The sequence below is a fragment of the Camelina sativa genome, chromosome 3, assembly GCF_000633955.1.
Source record: "Camelina sativa cultivar DH55 chromosome 3, Cs, whole genome shotgun sequence".
Taxonomy (NCBI): Eukaryota; Viridiplantae; Streptophyta; class Magnoliopsida; order Brassicales; family Brassicaceae; genus Camelina; species Camelina sativa.
The window spans coordinates 6,240,672-6,264,259 of NC_025687.1; the positions used below are offsets into that span (position 1 = coordinate 6,240,672).

The 23,588-nt window shown below is 36.1% G+C and overlaps 7 protein-coding genes across 7 annotated transcripts; 3 read left to right on the plus strand and 4 right to left on the minus strand.

The window, feature by feature from the left end:
• LOC104772586 lies at positions 3-2,156 on the minus strand. The gene is made up of 2 exons (XM_019241438.1): positions 1,925-2,156; positions 3-1,440 (listed from the first exon to the last, which is right to left on the minus strand). Exons 1-2 carry the CDS (start codon positions 1,949-1,951, stop codon positions 937-939), a joined length of 531 nt encoding a protein of 176 aa, XP_019096983.1. The 5' UTR covers positions 1,952-2,156; the 3' UTR covers positions 3-936.
• Positions 2,801-4,039, minus strand: LOC104772597 (cytosolic sulfotransferase 1-like). The gene has a single exon (XM_010497196.2). It carries the CDS (start codon positions 3,929-3,931, stop codon positions 2,942-2,944), a length of 990 nt encoding a protein of 329 aa, XP_010495498.1. The 5' UTR covers positions 3,932-4,039; the 3' UTR covers positions 2,801-2,941.
• LOC104772603 (cytosolic sulfotransferase 6-like) lies at positions 4,826-6,013 on the minus strand. Its single transcript, XM_010497199.2, has one exon. It carries the CDS (start codon positions 5,939-5,941, stop codon positions 4,955-4,957), a length of 987 nt encoding a protein of 328 aa, XP_010495501.1. The 5' UTR covers positions 5,942-6,013; the 3' UTR covers positions 4,826-4,954.
• Positions 7,886-9,074, minus strand: LOC104772608 (cytosolic sulfotransferase 1-like). Its single transcript, XM_010497204.2, has one exon. The coding sequence runs from the start codon at positions 9,020-9,022 to the stop codon at positions 8,042-8,044; it is 981 nt and encodes a 326-aa protein (XP_010495506.1). The 5' UTR covers positions 9,023-9,074; the 3' UTR covers positions 7,886-8,041.
• Positions 11,399-12,337, plus strand: LOC104772615. Its single transcript, XM_010497209.2, has one exon. It carries the CDS (start codon positions 11,561-11,563, stop codon positions 12,206-12,208), a length of 648 nt encoding a protein of 215 aa, XP_010495511.1. The 5' UTR covers positions 11,399-11,560; the 3' UTR covers positions 12,209-12,337.
• Positions 13,175-15,119, plus strand: LOC104772621 (PI-PLC X domain-containing protein At5g67130-like). Its single transcript, XM_019241450.1, has 7 exons — positions 13,175-13,409; positions 13,634-13,750; positions 13,873-13,989; positions 14,084-14,182; positions 14,317-14,620; positions 14,716-14,939; positions 15,032-15,119. The coding sequence occupies exons 1-7, from the start codon at positions 13,323-13,325 to the stop codon at positions 15,116-15,118; spliced, it is 1,035 nt and encodes a 344-aa protein (XP_019096995.1). The 5' UTR covers positions 13,175-13,322; the 3' UTR covers position 15,119.
• Positions 22,338-23,587, plus strand: LOC104772639 (peptidyl-prolyl cis-trans isomerase E-like). The gene is made up of 2 exons (XM_010497232.1): positions 22,338-22,753; positions 23,196-23,587. The coding sequence occupies exons 1-2, from the start codon at positions 22,435-22,437 to the stop codon at positions 23,411-23,413; spliced, it is 537 nt and encodes a 178-aa protein (XP_010495534.1). The 5' UTR covers positions 22,338-22,434; the 3' UTR covers positions 23,414-23,587.

Here is a 23,588-nt window from a genome sequence, read left to right on the forward strand (position 1 = left end):
GAGGCGATGAGGTTTAGGTGATAGTGTCTCTCTTTAAGATTTATAGATTATCTTCTTGTGTGATGTAAATTGTTGCTTAATCCACTTAAAAATTGATTGTTTTGTTTTCTTTAAGGCTTTATCTGATTGTTGCTTGAGCTAAAATTTTAGAAAAGCTTTACTAAAAAGAATGATTGTATCTCTTTTTGATATGTGTGAAGAATGATTTAAGGTTCCATTTTTATTTTCCGACTTTTGACAAATGTTTAAGTGTGTTGTGATGTTGTTGACACTTGATTTTTTTGTATATATTCTCTCTGCATCATTCATGTGTGCCTTTTGGTTACCTTTTTTTTGTGTGTGGGTCAGCGGGTCGGCTCACTTCTTAACTTGAACTTTTGATGATTGGTGTTTGTAGAAATTGGCGAAACATTTTATCTAATGGAAAGCATAGGCAGAATGTGGGAGGTGACACAACCGAGAGAAAGAAGAAGATCAGAGAATTCAGAAAAGTTTATGGGATGAAGGAAAACAAGACTTCAAAGAGAATTTAGGGTTTGTACCTTGTGACTGAAGCAATGCGTGAAACTGGAAAAGAAAGAAGAAATAGCATAGATATATATAAAGCCACGATGAAGTGTTTGAGGCATACAGAAGATAAGTTTACTAAACCACTCGTCATGAGTTTTTGAATGATCTGTAAACTGAATAGAACTTATAAAGGTAAAGAAACCCTCTGAGAGAAAGGCAGAGTACTCCATCAGAACCTACAACAGAGAAGAAGAGAGTAATGCCTCCACCCTTTAGCCTTTCCACGTTTTGTCCTCTTAGCTGTCACCATTCTTACAGGACTGATGTTCCTTTCTGATTGCAAGCTGTAACAGAGATTTCACAAAATTAAAGTTTACACGATCAAGTTGATATATATATGTTATATGTAGGTGAGTGTGTGTTTACTTACATTGGGAAACCAAAGGAGCTTGCGCTGACTGAGCTTCCTTCAGAACGAACTGAGCGGAATCCCGAGAATGAGATTGGTTCGGAGTCAATCATACGAGCTGAGCTTGGTCCAGAGTTAGTCATACGAGATGGACGTCTTGAGAAGAGATCGTGATCGCAAGATTCCTCAATCACAGAGGAAAGATATCTCAAGCTCCCTACTACTGGTTCCTCTGTTTCACGCTCTATGTTTTCTTCAGGTCCATGAGTGTTGCTGTTGTTGAGTGACCTTTGGGAACCTTCCATTGACTCCTCTGTTATCTCATCTTCTGTTTCACGGTCTATGTTTTCTTCAGGTCCATGAGTGTTGCTGTTGTTGAGTGACCTTTGGGAATCTTCCATTGACATAAGATCTCCCAAGGTTAAAGCTTCGGTAGAGACACGTCTTGATGCAGTTACTACATCCCCCGGTGCTACTTTGGAACCATCCCTAACTTCTTGTGTAGTCACAATCAAATTCTCCTGCATCACATGTAAGTTACGCAAGCTTTCGGTTAAAAGCTATTGCACAGCAACATCCTAAATATCACATGAAGATCATTACATAATTGGATTATATATATCATCACAAAAGAACAAGTATATCACCTAAAGTCACATTTCAATGCCTCTAATAACAACTAGAATCTTAAGAAGATTACGCTAAAAATTAATCAAAGGTTAAGACTTATTATAATATTTTATAAACAGTTTAAATGATAAAAAAGTAAAAAACTGAAAGAAAAAAAACTGTTACTTATCATCAGTACCGAAATAACTAACCAAAAACCAACATGGATAAGAAAAGTCAGATGGTCTTTACAGCTTTCTCCGAAAGAAAAAAACCAAATAGTACAAAAATAATATTAAAAATCCTTGAAATGACAGTTTCAGCAACCGAAATCACCGCTTTTAATTTGAACGCATATAAATAACCAACGGAAACAAACTTAATTACAAACCATACCTCAGAAACACAAGTAGACATTCTCATGAAATTTTTTCCTCTTGCCACCCACTGAATTACTGAAACATCACCACCCCTGGTTAAGTAAAGATAAACGAGTTAGTTTTTAAAAAATCTAAGGAAAGCACATATCAAGAATATAAGGTAATCTTTTTCTAATCGTAGTAACAAGCAAAGAACAAGATAGTCATAACTTACAGGTTGTAGAAATCTCTTAGCTGCAGACCTTTTGTTTTCCGGAGTTTTCAAGGTGTATCTCTATCTATTTATACGGATTCAGCTTCTTAACCCTAATTCACATAGGATTAAGGCCCAACTGCTTTAATCCCAACTCGTTTAGGATTAGAATCCAACTTCTTTAGATATAATCCATCTACGTGGACATCAGATAGGATTTTTGTAATCTACACTCACAGCTTATATGAGCTCATATGATATATGAGCTCATAACCAGTTGTGTTGATTTATGCAACATTGATATTACTAGATTTGGACCAATCAATAAAATTATTACTATACATAAATATTCAAGAACAAATGGTATTAAATGTTGTAATCAGTGCATGCACCATCTTACCTCTTCAAATTTCAAAACAACTTAAAGAAAAGAAACAAAAAAAAACCCTTCAATTTTACTTTAGTATCTTAGAAGTGGTTTCACAAATTTAGGAAAATATCAAATCTGTCTTACAGGAAATGAAAAGGAGTNAAAAAAAAAAAAAAAAAAAAAAAAAAAAAAAAAAAAAAATCTCACAAAGGAAGAAACTTTTGGAGAATCAAACTTGGTGGAGGTTTAGGAAAAAACTATGTGTATCCGTTTAAAACTTTTTTCTTTTCTTTTTTTCTTGGGTTTGTGATAGTTTCCATATCCATATATGCATATCAAAGTAACGATTTTGAAACACATTTATTAAATATTACATCAAAGGAAACATAAGAACGGAACACAAAAGCTGGTTTTATTAGGATGCATCAAAGTAACAAAAGCAAAACCCACTTATAATATATTTAACTTTATCATAGTCTCAAGCCCGAACCCTTTAATTTCTCCTCAATGATCATGTCGATTTTGTTCTCCATCTCGGAAGTTAGATAATTCTTCCAGTCACCAACTTCACCTTTGCGGAAATAGCTATCGTAATCCACGTTCATCCATGTCTTTCCGGTTTTGTTAACCTCCAAACCGCTCAGATTACGAAGAGAGCATAGTTCCACGATTTTGTTAATCAATCCACTCTCTTCTTCTTCCTTAGTGAAAGGATAACCCAAGAACTCTGCCAGCCTCTTGACCTGGACATAAGGCTCTGATTTCAGTGCCTCAAACCTCATGAAAAGGACTTGCTTGGGGTTTTCCAAGCTGCCACTCCAATAGCTATGTGCATGGTCCCAAAACGGGCCATAGAAGCTAACTCCGCTACAGAACGACTCGAACATTGACTCAAGAATGCTTCCAGCCGCTTCTTTGTTCTGATACTTGCACCTGAAATACCAACGCGATATCAACGCGTCTTTTATGTTCCGGCACAAGTACACAACCTTGCATGGAGAATCCTTGTCCTTGAGGCCCTCTTTCATGGTGTGCAAAGGCATGTGAGTCGAGAATAGCCTAGGAGTAGATGTAGAGAACTTGGTTAGGTCTGGTGTTGCGGTTTGGAGATACATATCGATCTCGAAGAACGGTACTATGCCATGAGGATTATCGGATAGCAAAGGATGGGTTAGAGGATCATTGGAATGATGTTTAGCTCTCTCCAAGATTGCGATTGAGAGTGCCTTGAGCCAAGTGGTGCCGGATTTGGGGAAAGAAGCGAGGACTATGTCGGTGTCTTGCGGCTGGAAGTTTGTCTGGAAATTGATGACTGCTTGAAGAGTGTTGTAGTAATACCAACATCCTTGGTACTTGCAGAGCTTCCCTTGAGAATCTTCGTCTGTAGGAAGTGAAGATATCAGATTCTTGGTTTCTTCACTTACGTTGTCGTCTCTCAAATTCATAGGAAGTTTCGCCATTTCCTATGTTAATTTGTGATACAAATAAATGTGTTTTGTTACAAAATGAAAATATCACTGCTTAACTCCGGATGGATGTGGGACAAGTTTATGGGTGGATGAATATTTAAGTTTAAGGTAGGAAAGTTTTGTCATCAAATTAATGCACATAAAACAAACAAAAAGTAGTTTCATGGTAGGTGACAATATTATAAGCTATAATTTTGGGTTCTTGTTGAATGCAACTAATAATCATGTCAATTAGTAGTGGTTGAGAGAATATATTGAGATTAAATTTTGTGTAAATGTTGTTGTCTCTCAAGTTCGTAGGATGCTCATCTTGAATTTGAACCAAAACCTTTGTTGACTTGTGTTAAAAACATGTGTTTTGTTTGGAAATGCAAAGTTTTAAAGTAGGAACCGACACTATAAGCTCGTATGAAAGAAAAAGGAAAAAAAAACAATTAAATAAGATATGTTTTTAAATTCTTATAGAATGAGACAGCTAATATAAAATATATTGGGGGCTGCAAATGATACGTGTATTTTAATTGGACGTCTTTGGTTTGCATTACCTAACCATTTCGCCCCAAAATGTAAAAGCTTTAAAATTGAGCCTGTTTACCTAACGTATACTGTATTATACACATAATGTGTCCAAATTAAGTAGCGATCTTCTACTACGAAAGATGAAATGTTATTTACAACTTGTTGAGTAGATCGAAGAAACTCAAATATTTTTCAGTTCTTCGTGATAATTGCAATTCTTTGAATTTTGTACATAACATATCGCCCTTGTCCTTCTCGAAGGGACGTTTTCATTTATTTTTATTTTAATTAGGTCACCGATCGAAAGGATCCGAATTACAACTTGGTTTAGAATTTAACCTAATCGACGACATAAGACATCAAACAAGTAGCAAGCTAAAAGTTATTATTTATCATACATTCATACATCACAAAGCATCAACAATTCATCATAATTTAAACATCACAACAGTGAATTACAATATATTAAAGAAAGTACAAATCAAACACAATCACTTAGAACTTCAATCCAGTGCCTTCTAGTTTTTCTTGGACGATCTTGTCAATCTTGTCCTCCATTTCTGGAGTTAGATAATTTTTTGAGTCCCCGACTTCCCCTTTCCGAAAAAAGAACTTGTAATCCACGCCGTTTGATGTTTTCCCGGTTTTGTTGATCTCCAAACTGCTCAGACTACGTAGACAGCACAATTCCAAGATCTCTTCTACTATTCCACTATGTTCTTCTTCCTGACTTATTGGACAACTCAAAAACTCCGCAAGCCTCTTGAGCTGAGTATAAGGGTCTTCTTTCATTTCCTCGTACCTCATGAAAAGGATATGATCGGGATCTTCAAAGCTGCCTGTCCAATAGCTCGAGACTTGGTCCCAGAATGGACCGTAAAAGCTAACTCCACTGCAGAACGACTCAAACATAGCCTCAAGAACGTGTCTCTCTACTTCTTTTTTCAGGTAGCTGCACCTGAAATACCAACGAGACACTAACGCGTCCTTCACATTCCTGCACAGGTACACGATCTTGCAAGGAGAGTCTTTAAGTATTTCTTGCAACGTAAGCAACGGCATGTGAGTAGAGAAAAGCCTCGGTGCTGATGAAAACTTGGTCACCAAGTCTGGTGTTTGGCTACTAAGATAGAGATTAGCCTCGAGAGACTGAACTAGCGCATGGGGATTTTGGGATAGCAAAGGATGATCATCATAAGAACGGTGTTTGGATCGCTCGAGGAGGGAAACTGTGAGTGCCTTGAGCCAAGTCGCGCCTGATTTGGGGAAAGAAGCAATGAAAATATCGGAGTCTTGAGGCTTGAAATGTCTCTGGAAATGTAGGACACCTTGGAGAGTAGCAGAGTAGTACCAACATCCTTGGTAGTTGAAGAGCTTGTTTCCTTGCGTATCTATGTCGGAACGAAGTGAAGAGATGAGAGTCTTTGTTTCTTCGCTTAGGTTGTCGTTTCTCAAATTCTTTGGAATCTCCTTTTGATCCATAATTTGGGGTAATTGTGACTACAAGTTATGGTCTTCCTGAATTACAGACCGATCTATTTATATTTAGTAGGTGAATATAAATATAAAAAAGAAAAAGAAAAAAAGAGTATCCGCCAATAGTATAAATTTTTAATATATATATATATCGTTTGGACTTTTTTTGTTGGTTGTTTTAACGTCGATGGTATTTATATATATCTTTATCATTTTTCTTTCCTGTATAATGCAACATTGTTGACTTACGCTATAAAACATGATCAGGTCCAATTAGTTTTTAGTATAACTAGTACATATTGTAATTTTTACATAAAACAACTAGTAATCATGTAAACTATGAAATATGTAGAATTCACTATTTGATTTCATCTCAGTATCAATTGAAAATGAGTGTTATTGTACGTCTTACATATATTAGTGGGGGTTATTGGTTTGAGAGTTAAATAGAGTTTTAATGACTTTGAAAGTTTTGTAAAATATGTTGTTATTCAATCAACACTTTTTAAAACTCTTTTAAAATTTGGTGTTATTAGTTGTAGATTTGTAAAAAGTTATCTAAGGGGGAGATATTGGTTTAGGATTTAGAAAGAATTTTAATGACTTTAAAAGTTAGGTAAAATATGTTGTTATTCAATTAAGACTTTTAAAAACTCTTTAAAAATTTGGTGTTATTGGTTGTGGATTTGTAAAAAATTATCTAAAATCTTGATAAATCTAGTGTTATTGGATTAAGAGTTTTATAAAGTCATTAAAAGTTTTATGTTATTCAAGTAAAACAAAAGAATCTTGAATTGTTAATGAATTCAAATTTTATGTTATTGGTTTAGGATTTTATATCATTTCCTTCATAACAAAAGTCATGAAAACTCTTTCATCAAATAGAAAGATTTTACAAGATTAGAAAAAACAAATCATCAAGATTTTAAAAAATTTCCTAAACAATCTCTTATAATCCTTCATTTTTAACTTTCAATTTTCTATGATTCTAACAATCAGCAAGAACATAAAGTCATTAAAATTCTTTCTAAATCCTAAACCAATACCTCCCCCTAAAATCTTCATAAATCTAGTGTTATTGGATTAAGAGTTTTATAAAGTCATTAAAAATTTTATGTTATTCAAATAAAACAAAAGAATATTACATTATTCAGGAATTCAACTATTATGTTATTGGTTTAGGATTCTATATTATTTTCTTCATAAAAAAAAGTCATCTAAACACTTCATCAAATAGAGAGATTGTGAGAATCATAATGACTTTTTGGGAGATGGAGAAGAAGAGGCACCATTTAATTTTAACGTAATCATAATCACTTTTTGGGAGGTGAATCATAATCGCACTCTCATCAATTTATATAGATCAGAGAAGAAGAGAGCCTCCGTTTATGGCTACCACCACCGTCGTGTGCAGCGATGTTGAAGGTTGCAGAATAGAAGAGAGCCTCCGTTTATGGCTACCACCACCGCCGTGTGCGGCGATGTTGAAGGTTGTGATGTTGAGAGAAGAACCCTGGATCTGTTACCGGCGGCTCTCTTGGAGACTATCATGATTCATGAAGAAACTCGATGTTGGGTCTCTATGCTCGATGGCTTTTACTTGCAAAACACTTCAGAGCTGTGTCACTAGTGTCCTCACCTTCACTCCCAATTTCCACGTCTTCGTAAAGTCTCTCACATGAATAAAGTTTTGTTTAGACTGAACTTGTATATAAAGTTTTGTTTTAAGTTTTGTTTTTGTTTAATCTCTGTTGTTGTGGTTTTTGGGTTTCAGAATGTTTCATTGTCAATTGAAACCGTTACCATTAGGAAAAATCTTCAGAATGTTTTGTATTTCATCATAAAAAAATATTGCACAATATTTTTTGAGAAAGATTTTACAAGATTTTAGGATAGATTTTACAACATTAGGAAAAACAAATCAGCAAGATTTTAAAAAACCTTCTAAACAATCACTTAAAATCCTCAATTTTATACTTTCCATGATTTTATTTATAGTAATTAAAATTCTCTTAAAATCCCAAACCAATACCACCCGCAGATTATTAGGTAAGGTACCAAGAACATGTGCACTGAAAGGTTTAAAGAAAACACATATCACACCACTCAGAATTCCAAACCAGAGCCTTTATATTTCTCCTCGATGATCATATCGATTTTGTTTTCCATCTCAGGAGTTAGATGATTCTTGGAGTCACCAACCTCTCCTTTGCGGAAAAAGTTAGTGTAATGCACATTGTTTTCTGTTTTACCTGTCTTGTTGATCTCCAAACCGCTCAGATTACTCAGAGAGCAAAGTTCCAAGATTTTGTCTATAGATCCACTATGTTCTTCTTCCTCAGTGAAAGGACAACCCAAAAACTCTGCAAGTCTCTTAATCTGAGCAAATGGCTGGGCTTTCATCTCCTCGTACCTCATGAAAAGAACATGTTTGGAGTCTTCCAAGCTGCATCTCCAATACCCCGATACGTGTTCCCAAAAGGGTCCATAGAAACCAACACCCCTGCATGACGACTCAAACAAAGACTCAAGAATGTTTTTGTCTACTTCTTTATGACTATAAGCGCACCTGAAATACCATTGTGATACCAAAACGTCTTTTACGTTCCTGCACACGTACACGATCTTGCAAGGAGAGTCCTTGATGGGTACGTGAAGTGTATGCAAGGGCATGTGAGTCGACAACAGCCTTGGAGATGATGAGAGTTTTGTTAAGTCTGGTTTTGAGCTTTTAAGATACAGAACGGCCTCCAAGAACGGTACTAAGCCATGAGGATTATTAGAGAGCAGAGGATGAGGATCATCCGAAGAACGGTTCTTCGATCTTTCTAGGAGGGCGAACGTGAGTGCCTTGAGCCAACTCGTGCCTGATTTAGGAAGAGAAGCGATGATTATATCGGTGTCTTGAGGCTTGAAACCTTTTTGGAAATTAAGGACTCCTTGGAGCGTGTTGGCGTAGTACCAACATCCTTGGTAGTTGTAGAGCTTCCCTAGACGATCTTTTTCCCAAGGAAGTGAAGAGACTAAAGTCTTGGTTTCTTCGCTTAAGTTGTCTTCTCTCAAGGTCGGCGGAAGCTCCTTATCCATTTTTTTTCTTTGGAGTTGTGTTTTAATGAATCTGTTCTGCTCCAAACGCAAATGTCACTACTTATATGGATGCCTTGGTGGGTAGATCACTGCTTGGTTTTAATATAGTTAGTGTTATAGTACTTTTGTGAATAATAGGAAGTAAAAAAAAAAGTAAAAAGGATTTTAAGCAAGTAGAAATGAGAATTTCCTACTTTCACTCCATCCATGAAAATGTGGTATTTATTTTAGATGAAAATGTACGAACCTTTATTAGTTCTTAATTATCTTTGAACTACGTTTTTCTACCGACAATATCTTCATGATTTCGTCCCAAATAAACTCGTTTGAAACTTTATGTTTGTATATATCGATTAAATATTAAAACTTAGTGCTGCTTATTACTATTAGCCTATTAGGTACTTCATCAATCATTTCCTTTGTCATTTTAAAGATCTTGCATTTTCTTTTACATCATTAAAAATATATTCGTAAATGGTTTCAGAGGTGGAAAATAACGCTAACCATAATTCTAACTGGTTTCGCGATATCCAAATGAAAGATTGTAATATTGTAATTTGTATGTAATTAACATAATGATTTGTGTTAGTGTCATCAATACATCATCAAAACAAACAAAAACTACCCAATTGATTGAACAAAGTAGGAGCCCTTACCCTTCTTGGGAAAAAATCAATACCTCATTATATATATGGTTCAAGCTGTTCAAACTCCTCATATTCCCAACTGATCCCGATTGTCTTTGAGCTTTTCAACTACCTCTCATCCACTCGTTTGCCTGTCTTATAAGTAACTCCTCAGTTTCGAAAACTCTTTGATGCCTCTCTGTAAAAATCTCATTAATATATAACATACAATTAGGAACAAAGACACACTACCCTTTCTATCGGAATATCAACCATGGTATATGTTGAGTGGGCATACTCTCAAGCCCATAAATGTTAAAACAACAAAAAAACGATTCGGTCACGTAAAGAACATCCTCTCGAGACCATCTAGAGCCCATCAAAACGACCTTTATCAATCATATTTTTTGTATTCAAGTAATCTATATATGATATTATTTTGTCTTTCTAACTATGAAGTTTTTTTTTTTTTTGTTGAAATTAACTATTAAGTTTATAGGAGTTTAATTTTATTTGTACATTAGCATGATAAATGATAAAAGCATCAAAACAAGACTTCTTGAAGAATCTTTTTTTTTGGAAGATTCGAGTTTATAATTATGATTAGACCATTCATTAAAATTTCATGTATTGCGGTTGAATGGTCAATTTGTTATATATACGGTAATATTTTAATGAGTTTTAACATAATTCAGTTAATACATGACGTACTGTACAACGAAACTTAAAAATATTGCAATCTTTTGTGTATGAATGTATTTCTGTAATTACTTATATTTCATTTGTGGATAAGAATCCACCAACATACAAGTTCCATCTTGTTCCTTCTTTTGTAAACACTGGAGAGATGTCAGAGAAGAAAAAAAGAAGACAAAGTAAGTGATCCAGCACCACTTGTTCATGTACACCATTAATTCTTTGACTGCTCTCATCTTTGAACTTGGACACCATTGGATCAATCAATTATGGTCATTTTATGTTTGTTGTCCGTGACGTAATTGTCGAAACAATTGAAATCCACCTAGATAAAAGGACCGATTGTTCTAAAATTTAAGTAACTAATAATAGTAACAAAGCTTATAGTACATCAATAATAAATGTGACAGTGTGAGTATGACAATAATTTGATTACTTTACAAATTTTGTGAAATTGTTTGTTTGCATTTCAATTAATCTTTTACCATTTTAAAATAATTCAGAAATCATTACGAAATAACAAAAACTTGAGGAAATAATGAACCAATGTATTTCTTGCATAAGCCTTTAGTACAGAGAGTTACCGTTAACAAATTCTTTAAAAAAATTCCCAAGATGCAAATTCTTAAAATAAGAAACTTGATTTTAGGACCTTTTACTTTTTTGGTACCTACTGAATATCTAATCATTATATAAGTTTCCCCACCAATTTGATCAATGGGTCATCTTATCTTTTTCGCCTTTTGCCTTTGTGACCATAAAAGGAGTTGAGAAATTTCATCATGACAGCCCAAAAAAGGTGTTAATATCCATTGATAATAACGTGGTACCCCTATGAACACATAAGAACATATCTAATTGATAATAGTATTAGACTTACAACATTAGTTTGCAATTGAATGATTCTTTCAAAAGAGTTAATCTTACTAGTTACATTTATAACGTGGCCATATCTAAGTCTACTGTATGAGATATTTTCTTGGTTTGGGGTATAAAAAATGCTATCAGTTGAAAGATTTAACTTGAAGAGAGAAATAAGTTGAACAAATTTTTAATTCCAAAATAATATACCAATATATGATGAACCGGGTTTAGACCGGTTTAGTTAACCGAATCCTAGGGTTCTATAAAGCATGACTTACCATCTTTATTCTTCTCAAACAACAATTCCTAATAACCAAACACTATCTTAAATCTTGAAACTCAAGAAACAACAATGTCAGAGATCGCCGGAGACTCTTCATCATCTGAAGAGACAATCAATAAACCAAACCGCGAGAGGAATGTCTCTGGCGAACTTGGCGTCTTCGAAGCCACTCGATATTTCTCCGACTTCAACGAACCAACTACGATCGAGTACTCAAGAATCCAAATTCAGAAACCAAGCATTGTTACAGAGAATCGACAGAAGAGAGTACACCCCGAGACAGAGGAGCAGCTCCCGAAACCTAGAGTCGTCGTCACAAAGCCGCAGAAGAAGGAGATGACAAGTGGCGGCGGTAGGAAGCTAACTAGTTTCTTGAACTCTCTTCTTCGCTCAGCGGGTCTTAAGAAGTCAAAGTCAACGACGGAGGTAGAGACTCCACGAGGAGAAAGGATGAGGAGGAAGAGCTGCGTGGTGACCACACACGTGAAAGCTTCTTCGCCGGTTTCAGGTGCTGGCGTGTGGCGTTTAAACGCGCGTAGGAGAAGCTTTGATGAGAAACACGTGAAAGATTTAAAGAAGAGTGGTCAGAAGCTAAACGTAAGGCTTTGTGAGAGCCTCTGTTCAGTCGAAAGGGTTGAGTGTGGTGGATACGAGAGTGATTCAAGTTCTGAATCTGATCTTTTTGAGTTAGATTTTGCTAAATCAAACCTTAATTAATTAATTAACAACGGTCCGGAAAAATAGTCCTCTAATGTAAAAGTCAGTATTATTAATCGATATATACAACTTTATTCTAAAATATGACAGATATAATAAAATTTCAACCGCCTATTTTGTTATTTAATCGATTGAAAGTTTTTGATTTTGTTTGTAGGGTGAATTTGGGTGGAAGCACTCGTGGGATATCTTATTTTGAAACTTAAATCAATTGAGAATCTACTAATAATCAACATTTAACACAGCAGAGAAGTTGCAACTCTATTCTTAAAACCCTAACAACTCAACTGCATCAACAACTCCGTTTTTCTCTGAAAGACTGAAACCCTAGCAATCATCTTTTCAACCCTACCATGCAATTTCTCTATGGTGAAATAAAGCTGATGGGCCGCCTCCCCAATTCATATATCTTCATTCCCCAATCCCCACAGCTATACTATTCTACAATACACAATTAGGAGTCGTAACAATTTCTTATATATATTCCTAAAAGTTGTCAGAGCATGTTGTAAAAAGCAGTTGTTATAAAATAAACGCAGCTTTAGAGCATGTTGACAAAAATGTCGAAGAAACGTATGGACGATGTGTTCTGTCCTCGATAAGATTTTTGATAATCTCATGAGATTTTAAGTTGACAAAGAAAATAAATAATCACCACTATATTTTTATCCTTAGTAATTTTTTTGCCCATAATTTTATCCTTCATAAAACTAAATAATCTGTAAGAATTAATATATTTACCATTTGTAGCTACAACTCAAAATACTTTAATTTAATTAAGACCAAAATCTATACTATATGAGTTAATTATCATACTTTTTCTTCCATCACATCAAAGATTTGCATTACATTGAATTTGATTTTTTTTTAATCTAGTCAAATATGGTTCATTTCCTTCTATGTGTGATCATAGTATTTTAATTTCCAATTCAGAAAAAGACTTTAATTACCATTTAAGAGGTTGCCCAAAGAAAGAAGAATTATCAAACCTTAAAGGAAAGGTATTCTAAATTTTTTGAATAACTAGATTTAATCAGTTCTTTTGTCAAAGTTATACCAACGTTTTTCTACGAAAGATCGATCTCTTCTTGGTCAGAGCAACAAGTCAGTAACAATGGCCAGTTTCAAATTCTTCTTCGCTATCACAATTTTAGTTATGTTTCATCCCGCAGCAATCTCTTTTGTTTCTTCCAGTTTGGAGGTAAGGCATGCAAAATTTTATTTACTTTTCTATTTTCTTAAAATAATTGTCATTTCTACAGCCATTTTCAGATCAATCTTGAGATCCTAAGATGTCATGCGAATTCTGAAAAGTTTGCGATATTCATCATAATTTCCTCTAATCGAATATATATTCACATTTTTAGTGATATAATAAGGGATATTGTCAGTTATGTTACAATCTAAGGTTTTGCATCAATTTAGCTCGGCGATCAATGCTCGTCGAACGAAGACTGCAATGTTGGACTTGGTTGTTATAAATGCGGTATCGATGTTGCAAGATGCGTTAGATCAAATATTACAGATCCGTTCTCCGTTGTGGTAAGTAATTAAATACAAAATTGAATTTACGATAGTACTAGTTTTTTAAAAATCATGATTATTAATTTATTATTTTTATCAAACGTATCATGAAGCATTAACGTTTTTTTTTTTGATAACAGAACAATTCAATGCCATTTAATAAGTATGCATTTTTGACGACCCACAATTCATTTGCCATTGAAGGGAAACCGTTTCATGTGGCGGCCCAAGAAGATACTATAGTTCAACAACTCAACGAGCGTTTTATTAAATCAAATACTAACTAAACAATGTATGTTTTTCTTAAACTATTTGAATGTTATGTTATGTTACTTTTTTTTGTTTGTTCAGAGTGGTGTTCGAGCATTGATGTTAGATACGTACGATTACCAAGGAGATGTATGGTTGTGCCACTCGTTTGACGAAAGATGCTTTGAGATTACTAAGTTTGTAAGTTCAATCTCTATATTTGCTTTTGTAACGATTGGAGCTTTTAAGTTTTGTTTTTTATTGGAAGAAAAAATATATCCGAACATGCAATGTTTTGGTGTAAATGATTATAGTTTTGTTATGTCACTCTTTAGAATCGGGCGATAGATACATTCAAGGAGATATTCGCATTCTTGACAGCGAATCCATTGGAGATCGTGACATTGTTCTTGGAGGATTACGTCAAATCGCCAAACGGGTTAACCAAAGTGTTTACCAATTCCGGTTTGAAGAAATTTTGGTTTCCGGTTGAAAATATGCTTTTGGGTGGCCGAGATTGGCCGTTGGTTAAGGATATGGTCGCCAATAACCAACGGTTAATCGTCTTCACTTCAGCTGAATCGAAGCAAAACACCGAAGGAATAGCTTACCAGTGGAACTACGTAGTGGAAAACCAATGTGAGTGTGATGAATGAAGATACCAAATTTTCAGTTTAATTTTAGTTAGTTTAGAGATAAACCGATTAACCCCAGTGTGGTTATTTAATTGTCAGATGGGGACGATGGAGTTAAACCAGATGAGTGTAGCAATAGAGGAGAATCTGCACTATTAACCAACAAAAGCAAAGCTTTGGTTTTGGTAAACCATTTCAGGACAGTTCCGGTTAAGATCTTGACTTGTGAGGATAACTCTGAACAACTTCTCGATATGATTAAGACATGTTACTTAGCCGCAGGGAACCGATGGGCCAATTATGTCGCTGTCAACTTTTACAAGGTAAGATTATACTTTTACAACGTAAGTTTATATAAATTACATATGGTTCAAAAACATAACTATGTAATGATTTTTTTTTTCCTTTGGGTTAGAGGAGTAATGGAGGAGGAACATTTCAAGCAGTTGATAAACTAAACGGAGAGCTTCTATGTGGACGTGATGATGTGCATGCTTGTTAATTTATAATTACTGCTAATAATGATGAGTTAGTTCTTGATTACTTTTTTGACTACTTTCTAAAAGACTCTATGAGATATTAGGGAAAATTTTACTTTATTGAATAATTACAGTGTTGATTTACATTTGCCTTATATAGACACTATAGAACAATCTAGAACTGGTCAACAATGGTATAGCTGTCATGGTGAGCCATCAGATAGGGATTGCAAAACGTTGAACCTATTGTCGTGAAGGACTGTTGTTCTCGTCGTCTTCTCCGTACGCTCGACACTCTGCTTTTGAGCTGGCATTGTGTTCTTCTTATCTAGAGTAGCTTTGGTTGTTGTTGGGCTTGTTGAGTCCATTGGACTTTCCACACTTGAGCCCACTTTGTTGCTTACACTCCCCCGCAAGCTTGGAGTGGGGGGAAGCCACACGCCAAGGTTGGACCGTAACTGAACGAATGACTTCTTGGGCAAAGACTTTGTGAATACGTCTGCAAGTTGGTCTTCTGCATAGATGTGGTGTGTTTCGATGAGACCAAGTGCAACATGTTCCCTAATATAGTGGTAGTCTGTGTCGAAATGTTTGGTTCTGTTGTGGAGAGCTAGATTGGCTGTTAGATATACTGCAGAGAGATTGTCACAGTAGACCTGTGTAGGTTCATATTGTGAGATGCCAATGTCTCGAAGGAGTGATGAAATCCAAGTGATCTCCCTTGCTGTAGCTGTAAGCGTTCGATACTCTGCTTCTGTTGAGGAGTTTGACACCGTTGGTTGCCTTTTTGCCGACCAAGAGATAATGTTTGTACCTAGAAGAACACAGAAGCCACCAGTAGATCTTCTAGTCTGCTTACAGCCTGCATAATCACTATCACAATATGCAGATAGAGAGAAGTTGGTGTTCTTCTTGATTGGTAGCCCTATGTTAAGTGTTCCTTTTAGATACCTTAGTATTCGTTTGAGCAGACCAAAGTCAGAGTTGGTAGGTGAGTGCATTCTTTGACAAACAAAGTTGACTGCAAACTGTATATCTGGTCTTGTAATTGTCAAGTACTGCAGTTTTCCAGCAAGACTTCGAAAATAAGTTGGATCACTAAAAGGTTCAGAATTGCTCTTGTCTAGCTGTTTAGGAAGGGGGTTGGCATAGAGTTGCAGTCACTCATAACAACTTGATGAAGAATGTCAGACGCATAGGCCGTCTGATGGAGAAAAAGCCCATCGGAGTATGACTCTATCTCTATACCCAAGAAGTATTTTGGGGGACCAAGGTCTTTCATTAAGAAGCGAGTGTTGAGAGCCTGCAATAGATCGTCAAGAAGAGCTTGATCACTGCCAGTAAGGAGGATGCGTCAACGTATAGAAGCAGTACCAACATCTTATCATCCAGTTGACAAACAAATAGTGATGGGTCAACAGTGCTGCAGTTGAATCCGTACTCTAGAAGAAAGTTGATGAAGGTGTCAAACCAGGCTCTTGGAGCTTGCTTAAGTCCGTAGAGAGCTTTGGTGAGACGACAAATGTGATTTGGTCTGTTTTCATCAACAAATCCTGAAGGTTGATACATGTACACCGGTTCTTGTAGTTCACAGTGTAGGAACGCATTGGAGACATCTAGTTGCTTGATTGGCCAGTCTCTTGCTGTTGCTACATCAAGAACTAGTCTAATTGTTGCTGTCCGAACCACAGGACAGAATGTCTATAGATAGTCAACACCTTCTTCCTGACCAAACCCCTTTGAAACAAGACGTGCCTTGAGCTTATCTACAGTGCCATCTGGATTAAGCTTGGTCTTGAACACCCGTTTGGAGTCTAGTATGTTCATATCTTATGTTGGAGGAACTAAGGACCATGTGCATAACAAGTTAATTCTTCTTACCTCTTCTAGAACAGCTGCATTCCAACCAGGATGCTTCATTTCTGACACAATTGTTGTTGGTTCAGAAGTAGTAAACTTGGAGGCAATAAGTGCGTATCGAGTATTAGGCTTCTGAATTCCAGCCTTGGATCTTGTTGTCATAGAATGAGCGTTTATAACATTGTTGATTACATTCTCAACTTCTTGAACCTCCACTACAGCCTCTTCTTCTTCGTTTATCTATATCTTCTTCCGGAGTATATTCAGCAGGAGCTGGTTTTTGCAACAATTGAACCGGAGCAGGAGTTAGAGGAGGTGGATTTATCTGCATTTTTTGCCACGCCTGCAAGATGGGTGTATCATACTGAGGGATCAGTGATTGGTACTTGTTCTTGAATGGTAATTCATGTTCATCAAAGATGACATGCCGTGATATGTACACTTTTCTTGTGGGAGGAAACAAGCAGCGATAGCCCTTGTATTGACTGTTGTATCCGAGGAAAACACATTGAAGAGAGCGTGGTTCAAATTTGTTGCTTGTGATGGGTTGAAGACATGGGTAGCAAGCCGATCCAAACACACGAAGAGCTGAGTACTCTGGTTTTTGACCAAGTAAGACCTCATGAGGACTCAAATTCTCCAAAACTGAGGAAGGCAGCAGGTTAATGAGATGATTTGCGGTATTGAAGGCTTCAACCCAGAACTTTAACGGTGTATGACTGTGAAACAGCATACACAAACCAAGCTCAACTAGATGGCGATGTTTCCTTTCTGCCAATCCATTTTGTTGAGGAGTATGTGGACATGACAACCTGTGATGAATACCGTGCTCTTGTAGATGTTCTTTAAACTTGTTGCTAGTGAATTCTCCATCACCATCACTCTGAAACACTTTAATCTTGCTATTGAACTGATTATCTACCAGCTTTTGAAAAGCAACAAACAGTGAAAAGAAATCTGATTTGTTTCGCAATGGATATAACCACGAGTATCTTCAGAAGTCATCAACAAAAACCACATAATATTTAAATCCTTGAGTGGATACAACTGGTGCAGGACCCCATAGATCACAATGGATTCGATCTAATGGGTGTAAAACTCGAGAATCAGAAACAAAAAAAGGAAGTCTTGTACTCTTTCCCATCTGGCAAGGCTCACAAATGGAAGTGGTGCTGCTCTTATTGAATTGAATAACCTTGTTGTGTTGAAATTGCTGGAGAACTGCAGTGTTTGTGTGTCCAAGTCTGTGATGCCACAATTCCTCTGTTGCAGCACACTGACGATTTGAGTAGAATGCTACAAACTCCTGATTCTCCAGCACAAAAAGCCCATTCTTACGAGGACCCTTTGACACCACTTTCTGTGTTGGTAAATCAATTATGCAGACCTTATCAGTATCAAAGTAAACTCCACAAGGATAGTCATCACACAATTTTGATACTGAGAGAAGAGACTTTTGTATATCTGGACAGACCAAAACATCATTTAAAGGAATTGTACCTTTGGAAGAAGTGATGTTTGCAGAGCCAATATGAGTAATCGGAAGGAAGGTTCCATCTCCTACCATGATTGTATCCTTCCTTCGTAGTTTGTTGCAGATTGCAGAGCTTCAGGCGAGGGTGTCACATGCGATGTTGCTCCAGAGTTTGGGTGCCATTCAGTGTTATCGGACACACGAAGAGCTGAGAAGGCTTGAGCCTCATCTTGGTAGTTGTTGTCAAAGCGGTTGTAGCACTTGAGTGCAGTGTGACCAGTACGACCGCAGATCTGACACACTGGACGCTGGCCAGAGGATGGAGAGTGAGACTGATGTTGAGTGAACCCTCGTCCTCTTAAAGAATAACCTCCCCTTCCTATGTTTTGTCCAGAACCGCGACCACGACCTCTTGAAGCAAACTGAGGGTCGCAAGGATTCGTCTTCTTCGTGTTGAAGGCAAGGTGAGTAGTGACTGAAGTGGCATCATTGACGAATCTAATTGTAAAATTGTAAAATCATTATCCCAATGAAGCTAATGAGAGAGCCTCCTGATCAGGGGCGTATCTACCCACAAGTTTAGTAGGGCACGTGCCCCTATACATATTTTAGAAATTTTGTAAATGGCTACGACCAAGATAGTGTTTCTAGCTGAGTTGGTTAAGGTTCCCCCATTATGTATCTAATGTCTTGGGTTTGATTCCTCTTTAATGTCTTATTTTAAAGTTTTTTTGCATTAATTAATTGTCCTTTATAGTCTGTGTCCCATGTAGAAATATGTTCTGGATCCGCCAGTGCTCCTGATGACACAATGCAGAAAAGCTAAATTCTGATTGCAAATCCAAAAACTCAGCATTTTGGATACAGAAAAGCAGGTAATAATAATACATGATAAAAGGCAAGAGGATCTTGGAACTAAAAAAACCAAAACCCAACAAGAAGTCAGACGAACAGAAACATGAAACGTTTCAAGCAAGGATCAAAGTAGAATTCAAATAAAACCTGAGGAAAAAAGAGGGAGGATGGGATTGTCACAGCGAAGTAAAAGAGAGAGATGATTTGAATGAAACACGTTAACGATAGATTGAACAAAGCACCAAACAATATAACTGCACACCACCAACATAGACGCCATTGTAATCACGAGGCAGATGGAAACTAAGGTTGTAGTTATCATGTGATTACCACTCTGCATGTCAACGTTACCACTCTGATTCGCTCTGCATGTCAACATTGCATACATAAATCAGAGAAAATGCCTTGTGATCCTGAACCTCCTTTAGCTCATATTCATAAGCTCTCAAGTATTCAAGAGGAGATAGGGACAAGGTAGGACTGGTAACTTACTCAAGCACCAACAACAAGACACAAGAAAACTGAATATAATAAGAAGCCTTGGAAAACAAGAGGAGAATAAAACCATCTTTATTAAATTAAAATGCAGTATTGTTAAACCTACAATGGTTACAATTGGTACAAATAAATTAATTTGGTAGAGCAGAGAATAAACTTTGGTAATAATAAACAGATTCTCCGGCGGTGGTAGGCTTGAAGACAAAATCATAAGATTTGGTATGGAGATCATGTATGACCAATGCTTGCAAGTGCTCACGACCATGAAGTATTAGCTTATTCTTGTCCAGAATTGCTATCGGTATGAGTGCGCACTCGGGTTCCCCCAACCAAGAAAAAGTTTTTGTGAGATCTATGGAACACATTTGCTTCCATGTCTTGTTGCCGCCCGAAGATTAAACCAGGTGAGTGTAGAAATAGAGGAGAATCTGCACCGTTAACCAACAAAAACAAAGCTTTGGCATTAGTAAACCATTTCAGGACAATTACGGTTAAGATCTTAACTTGTGAGGATAACTCTGAACAACTTCTCGATATGATTAAGACATGTTACTTAGTCGCAGGGAACCGATGGGCCAATTATGTCACCGTCAACTTTTACAAGATAAGGTTAAATATCATAATATGATTCAAAATCATAATGGAGTAATGAATTTTGATTTTATTTTCTTCATTGGATTGATACAGAGAAATATTGGAGGAAGAACATTCCAAGCAGTTGATATACTAAACTGGGAGCTTCTATGTCGGCGTAATGATATGCATGCTTGTTAATTTATTATAACTGCTAATAATGATGAGTTAGTTCTTGATTACTTTTTTCGTAAGCTTTCTATGTGGACGTGATTCGATTCTTTATTAATTTATTCGTAATATCCAAAAACTTCACCATTCAAAACATTTTGAGTTGATTTCAAGAAGAATTATGCTGCTTGACAAAAAAGGGGAGGCACATTACTAATAGGGCAGAAAACAAATTTTGGAAATAATAAACAGAATCTCCGCCGGTGGTGGGTTGGAAGACAAAATCATAAGATTTGATCATTGTTGCATTGCAAGGTGATAGAAGCGGATCTACCTTAAAAGTAGGGTTGACCACGTGCTCTATACTAGTTGTTAAAGATTATTTAGTACCAATAGTTAATTAAATCTGCTAGTTCAGTCGGCAATAGAATACTCTTTGTGTCATCTTAGGTCACGAGTACAATTCTTTTGTTTCTACTATCTTTTCCTTTTTTTTTGTATTTATTATTTTGTTTTAGTCTCTTTCTTTTGGATTAAAATTTTTATAACCCCTTTTGCTCCAATTCTAATTTGAAAAACCTCCACTTATTTTCATTTCCCCCTTCTACAAATTAAAACTGGAAGCTTTAAAAAAAAACTATATATTTCAAATCTTAAACAATATTAAATATTATCCAAAATAAACATTTATTTAATATTTTATAACATAAGATTATTTTAATTATAAAATATGTTGATAAATCTTAAATCTGCTGATATTGAGTTTGGATATTTTAAAAGTGGCAATTTTTTAAATGTTGAACAGGTGAAAAAGAGGTTTGACATCGATTTTGGGGAACTTCTCGAGCAGATCGATAAGTGTATGTACTATGTAGAATGAGTGAATTTTTTTTGTGTATGTTTGGGTCCTTTTTTGGATACGTTTGGAGCACCAAAAATATACATTTTTGGGCTGGGCTATGTTGGGTTTTTGATACTAATGTTGTTGTTTTTTTTTTTGTTGCAAATTACTTGTTGCCGTAAAAACAAAAAGAAGTAGCATCGTCCTTGTAGGTGAGTGATGCTATTTATGTATCACATTATGCTCAAGGAGGATAGAAAGAAAAAACCAAAACTTCGTCAATGTCTTGATTTTGTAGACTTTGACCAAGCTTGTATTTAAAGTGAGAATTTTTCAAATGTTGAATAGGTGAAAAAGAGGTATCACATTGATTTTAAGGAATTTCTTGAGCAGATTGATACATCTATATACAGTGAGTGAATTTTTTTTTTTTTACCATTGTGGTGGTCGACAGCTAAGAGAGAATCAATACAAAAAAAAAAAACATAATTATATGGAAAAAAAAAAACATAATTATATGATATGAGATAGCAGTTTTTGGATAGACGTAGGGAAATAAGGAAAAAAAAATGTAGATATCATACGAGACTAATATAAACTTATGTCCCCTATTTTTTACTATCAATGTTGTCTAATATAATCCATATGTTGACTTTGTTTACAGAAATTAACAAAAATAATGTGCAATCCTTTTTCAGTTTCTCTCACGGTGTGACAAATGTCAAAACAAGTTACGTTTGCAACTCTCAGAACAAAGTCAACAATTATAACTCAAACAAAACCCACAAAGCTGTATTGACCAAGACCATTATTGGATAAGTTATAAGATCCTCATTAGATTTCTTCACAAACAAGCAAGAATTGGGGCAAAAAAAAAAGTCAATAGAATGTAAGGCTTTATATATAGATATGTTAATGGGCCGAACCGCCAAAAAGCCCGTTTATATCAGAGAAAGAGGAACGAAAGAAAAAAAAAAAAAAAAGAAAAAGGAAATCGATATCGTCTTCTCCTTTGTTCCAATTGCTCTGTGAAAGGTTCGAATCGGAGAAAGAGAGAGGGTTGAACAATGGCGGCGGCAGTACAACAGCAGCAAGCGATGCAGAAGAACACGTTGTATGTAGGAGGTTTAGCTGATGAGGTTAACGAATCCATACTTCACGCTGCGTTTATACCTTTCGGCGATATCAAAGACGTGAAGACGCCTTTGGATCAAGCGAATCAGAAGCATAGATCCTTCGGGTTCGTTACTTTTCTCGAGAGAGAAGACGCTTCTGCTGCCATGGATAATATGGATGGAGCTGAGCTCTATGGTCGTGTTCTCACTGTTAATTATGCTCTTCCTGAGAAAATCAAGGGTGGTGAACAGGGTTGGGCTGCACATCCACGTATGTTTCTCTTTTACTCTTTCTCCCTTCTCTGTAATTGATTTTGCCCTAGGTTTTTGGTTAATTAGAGCTATTGGTGATTTTGATTTTGGGGTTTTGTGAATGAGTCTGGAATTGTTGAAATTAGGGTTTACAATTGGCGTTCTTGTGATTTATTGATTCTGCAATTAGCTTTACCAATTGGTTCTTAGATTTTGCCCTAGAGTTTTGCTTAACTTGAGCTATTGGTGATTTTGATTTGTGTTCGTTGATGGTTTTTGGAATTGGGGGACATGTTCAAAAGTCAGGGTTCGGAAATTAGTGTTCTTGCAGATTCTAATTCTCTCGTTGATGTTAAGAAGTCAGTGAGCTTCATGTCTATGATTGATCTGTTTGCTTCTTGATTGTCATTGTCTAACAATTGTGTCTTTTCTTGGTTTTGTTTGCTTTTTGTTTCTGTCAGTTTGGGCAGATGCAGACACATGGTTTGAGAGGCAGCAACAGGAGAAGGAAATGCTGAAGATCCAAGCTGAGAACAAGGCTGCCATGGAGACTGCTGAGGAACTTCACAGGAAGAAATTGGCACAAGACCGACAAGGTGAGATGGAAGAAGATACAGATATCAAGGATGATCCTATGGCTAGAGCCGAGGCTGATGCTCTAAACAATGGCAATGCCTAAATGAAAGTAAGCATTGCCGGATTCTGTAATGAACCTTGCCCTTTGAGGATAAGATGTGTGTTTTCGCCTGAGTGTGTCACACTATTACTTCATAGAGTTTTGAGGTTAAGATTGTTTCTTGAAGTTGCTGAACATGTTATTGTTATAGTTAATAGATTTTGTAGTTCGGAGAAAC